Raw genomic sequence first — 5,000 nt, 5'->3', positions numbered from 1 at the left:
CACACACGCATGTACACACACGCGATAGTGATAGTTTCATGAAGGGGAGAATGGTGATTGAAGAAAGTGTAAGGCAGTGGTTCTTAACTTTGGGGGGGGGGGGCTTCAGTGTTTTCCAAAGGGTGCTCGAGGTCTTGTAAAAAAGGCAATAATTTCTCTAATTATCTTTGTTATTCTCTTAACGAGAGCATGGTCAGAAAGTTTAACTATAATGTCACAAATTCATATTTATTAAAAAGACTAACAAAACATACATATAATTTTCTTTAAAAATCTGGGAGGGAAATTTATTTACAGGTGCAAGGGAGGCGTGAAGGGAAGGGCAAATTCCTAAAGGGGGAGCGTAGTAGTTAAAAGGTTAAAAACCACTGGTGTAGGGTGTGCATATAAAAGAGCTGAATGGGCTTTGGGTTCCCCTGACTAAGGGAATATATTCGACGAAAAGTATTGATAGATCAATATTCTGCACTTGAAAGTTGTTTTACCAGAGCGTGATATTTGCATTCTTATGGCTGCCCAGTGGATATAATTCCCTTCGTATTTGAAACTCTAATTCTTACAGTCTATCTTACTAGTATTGTTTCTTGGTGATTGACCCATCAGACGATTTTAAATAAGGAAAATATAAATCATTATTATGGCTGAAAAGTTGACCTAGAGGAAACAGGGTTTATTGAATCTGAGGAAGGTGTCAATAAGAATAATCTTACAGAGATATTTGTAATTATATATCAATTACATATTAAGGATTGTTGATTAGTGTTGTTCTTGAATCCAGTTCGAATTTTGTCACACACAAAGTTAGATGTATAAAGAAAAGCCAAAGGTAAAGTAACCAGCATACAGTATTAGGATATGATAATGAAGTCTATAATTTTGATTAGCGAATGTGTGAAAAGCGTAAAGAGATAAAGGCAGAAAAAGTGTAGCGGTTAAGAAAGTTCCTAGTCAGAAATTTAATAGAAATTTCTTTTATTTTTGATAAAATGTTAGATATTTACTGAGCATATAAGATATACTCCATATGTACGCGAAGATGCTGTGATCTTAGTAGAGATGTTAGTCCATAAAATTAAGTTTATATGAAATAGAAAATATAGAAAAAAATACATATATATCCACACGTAAATTCCACAGTAGACAAGGAAGCCAATTTCATTATTCATATCCATACACACTTCATACACAAGATCAGAGAAATGAGGAGCTGCGCCAGAGAGAGGTCGAAGTGCGCCGCAGGATCACTCTACTGAAGGTGGCCCAGGAGGAGCGGGAGAAGGAGATCGAGCATTGCCTACTGTGGCGGTCTCAGCTCTCTCTTTTAATGGAAGATTTGCCTTGTTCTGAAGAAGGGCGGTCTCTTTTCGATATGAACCTGCAGGTGAGGTCTGAGGGCGTGATTCTGTACAGTGCACATATATTTGTATTTTGTGATTTTGTAGGTCAGAGGAAGTCGAAAAAAATGGTTTGATTTAATTTCCTTTTTAATTAAGTTGCTTCTTCTTGTTTTAGCTTCCATATTTTTGAGAAGGTAATTTGTTTTGCTGTCTTTTTGTAAACAGGTACGGCGATTCAGTCTGAATTCTATGATAATGAAATGAACAGATCTATAAAAAATATAAAAAATCTACATGATACTGCCTTTAAAAAACACAAAATACCAGATAGTGCTTCAAAGAATAGTACACTGTTTTACCACTACATTATGTTGAGAGAAAGCAATGCTTCTAAGATACGATAAACAATCTTTTCTCGTGCAGAAACAATTGCAAGCAAATTTGTTGCAATTAGAAGAACTCCGTCGCTCCATCATCACAGGGTATCTGAGCTCCCCGGATCGCATCCATGAGGAAAAGGTAAAAACTTGTACATCCTTTCGTAATCTGCACGTCCTTTCGTGATTTAATATCAGAGAGAGAGGGAGAGAGGAGAGGGAGAGGGAGAGAGGAGAGGGAGAGGGAGAGAGAGAGAGAGAGAGAGAGAGAGAGGAGAGAGAGGAGAGAGAGAGAGAGAGAGAGAGAGAGAGAGAGAGAGAGAGAGAGAGAGAGAGAGAGAGAGAGAGAGAGAATTAAAGAACGCCATACACCAAATCCACCTCATCAATTATGCAACAAAATTTCATTCCTATATCATTAAAGTGATGACTTCAGGAATATATGAACTGTCAAAGCTTTCACATTTTATAGATTTTTTTTTTGATGAAACCAGTAGATACTACATTGCAGATAATGAAAAAAATAGTTGTAAAGAAAATGTTGATACTAAATAATATGTCCCAGTTTCTATATGGAAATTAGCCTCCTTTTTGTTCCTCTGTACATATAGTTAAATGTTTGGGAACTTGTTGAAGAAACAATGGCAAGGTGGGAGCCCAGAATGCTGCAAGAGGCTTTGCTTAGTAATACACGGGAGGCGACGAGAAATCTGCACAGCCAAGTCCAGAACATTGACCTGATGAAAGATGCACAGATCCTGAGGTAAAATCTGTAAAGAAATAAATGTTAAGTTGAATGGGGCATTGTCTATGTAGGATTGATATAGGAAACCCAGAAGATGAGAGATTTCGTAATAAACCTCCAACAGATTGAAATGCGAGAAGGACGGCACATTCATCGATGATATCAACCCTGGCGGTCTGATTGAGTCTGCGCGCGAACTTTATGTCAAGCTTTATGTTGAAGCTGACCAGGCTGACCGAGCGGCGAGGTCTCTGTCACGAGCTCTCAAGAGCCTTCATAATAATATAGTTGCTGCTGCAGAGGTTAAAGAAGTTTTGATTTTTTGCTTTGTTTTTATATATGTCTTGAGTTCTCGTAAACTTAAAAGAGTGAGCCATTACCAAACTATTGATTCTCGTGTTCTAATACATACGAATTCATCAGTTTCTATTAGAGACTTCCTTTTTTTGAGTTCATAGATCATAGTTTTGATTTTTCTTCTTCCCTCCTTAAAAGAAAACCTATGTAGAAGATGGGGTTGCCGCTGCTGTAATCAATGTTGTGAACGAGAGCATCAGTGTATCTGGCGAGAGAGCCGCTGTCCACTGTGCCGAGCAGCTGACCCTGTCCATGCAGGAAAGAAGCGAGACTGCAGCGAAGGCCAGGGACACGCTGAGGGCCAAACACGCACAGATCACCAGCTTCAATAAGGAAGTCGTGAGTATCCTATTTGGTGCTTGGTCTGGGTGCTTGATTTTGTAGAGAATGCTTGGAGTTTCTTGAGCCTCGTGGACGATTTCTTGTTTGATTTGTTATTTTGTTGATATATCAGCGTTTGTCGTTGACGTTATTTATTAAATGTATTATTTTGTTCTTAGATTTTCTTATTACGCTATTTTTATCATTGTTTGCTTACCTATAGAGCATGTTAAAAAAGAGAGAGAGAGAGAAACACATATATGCAAACCATCTTTGATAAAACATTATCCCTTCTCAGTGGACTAATCAGGGTTGCTCTTTTTAACACTACCCTTTTTTTCCTCATTTTCCAACGCAGCAAGACAGAGTCGAGAGTATCCAGTGCCTAGCCATGTGCGTGGTGGACGGCTTACAGATGATCAAGGAACAACGGAGAGATATACAAGCCACAGTTAACAAGGCAATTGGGGCCATGGCATACCCCACGCCTGTTTCGAGAAATTGCCTGGGGGAGGAGAGCCAAGCGTTCCTAGCAGTGCCACTAAGTCAGCTCCTCACTACTAAAATGGGAGAGTAAGATTGTCACTTCGTTTTTAGTTTTCGAGAGGATGTAGTTTTTTTTCTCTTTTTCTTGAGTAAGATTTTATTATATATTTTTTTGTGTGTTCTTGAAAACAAGAAATGATCTGTATATATAAATATTTTGTGTGTGAAAAGATAAAGTCAGTCATTATAATATTAGAGGATTTTATTAGAAAAATGTAATTGACATGCTTATATACCAACACTTGAGTTTCTCCTGAAACGAATAATCTTTTTAACCATGTTACATTTCTCCTTTTCCCTCTTCCTCTGTTTCTCTCATGCTTCTTACATAAATCCATTTTCTTACATAAATCCATTTTTTTCTCTTCTTCTTTCTCAGAAGTTTTTCACATATCTACAAAAAAAATAAAAAGATTTTTTTTTTCGTATGATTTTCCTTATACTTCGTATTCTCAAATTGACTCATCCTTGTCACTTCAGAAAAAAATGGATACTTTTCATTCCTTCCAAATTTTCCTCTCTTCTTTTCTTCTTCCTCCGTTCTTATATGGGGTCGCCGTAATCAGGTTCTGGCAGATATATACACATATTTTTAATGTCCGAATGCCCTTCCTGTCGCCAACCCACTCTATTTACCCGGACTTGGGAACCGCCACTGACTCGCATACCTTTTCCCTCATCCTTCCCATTCCTTCCAAGGTACGGGTTGCAGAAGAAGGCGGATCTGTCCACGACCCCCTTAGTATGGCACGAGCATTCCGTGAACCAGGCAGGTTGGGAGGCTATGTGGCGTCTCTGTAGCGCTTTGCTGTCGTGGGAGGGAGTGTTTGGCGAGGTCTGTGACAAGCAGAATCAGGCGGCGTGTATCCACAAGCAGATGGATCACTTCGCTTTCACTAAGGTAGCGATGCAAAACTCCAGGAGAGATGGAGATACTCTGACTATGCAGATTATGAGAGGTAAGTCTGTAATGGTTAATGTTCAGGCGAGAATTCTTTGCTGATTTTCATGAAAAATGGGAAAGTTTTGTAGATAAACAGCATTGGATATTGAAGTACAGAAATCTGGGTTAGATTTTTTTTTTTATTATAGTAGATGTTTTACCCTTGAAGATCTGGGAATCAAAATCACTGTTTTTATTTAAGGAGTATTTAGTTATATTTATTTAGTTATATTATAGCTGTTTCATGGTTTAGATGTTTAATAGTATGACTAGAAATATCCAAAAGATCATAATGACATCAGATGTTATATACCGAAGTAATAGAAAACGCAACACATACCCCATTAAACATACATACTACACACATATACCAG

The 5,000-nt window shown here is 38.0% G+C and overlaps 1 protein-coding gene across 1 annotated transcript in view; it reads left to right on the top strand.

The window, feature by feature from the left end:
* The window catches only part of LOC119578679, a 9,804-nt gene that overhangs the window by 3,692 nt on the left and 1,112 nt on the right, over positions 1-5,000 (top strand). Inside the window, exons 5-11 of the mRNA XM_037926249.1 lie at positions 1,191-1,381; positions 1,761-1,856; positions 2,326-2,477; positions 2,584-2,761; positions 2,955-3,155; positions 3,496-3,710; positions 4,383-4,642. Of these exons, the coding sequence (XP_037782177.1) occupies positions 1,191-1,381; positions 1,761-1,856; positions 2,326-2,477; positions 2,584-2,761; positions 2,955-3,155; positions 3,496-3,710; positions 4,383-4,642 (1,293 nt within the window). The remainder of the gene's footprint in view (positions 1-1,190; positions 1,382-1,760; positions 1,857-2,325; positions 2,478-2,583; positions 2,762-2,954; positions 3,156-3,495; positions 3,711-4,382; positions 4,643-5,000) is intronic.

This window comes from Penaeus monodon, chromosome 11, assembly GCF_015228065.2.
Source record: "Penaeus monodon isolate SGIC_2016 chromosome 11, NSTDA_Pmon_1, whole genome shotgun sequence".
Lineage (NCBI taxonomy): Eukaryota > Metazoa > Arthropoda > Malacostraca > Decapoda > Penaeidae > Penaeus > Penaeus monodon.
Note: the sequence above shows the minus strand (reverse complement) of the source record. Positions and strands in the feature narration are given on the sequence as shown.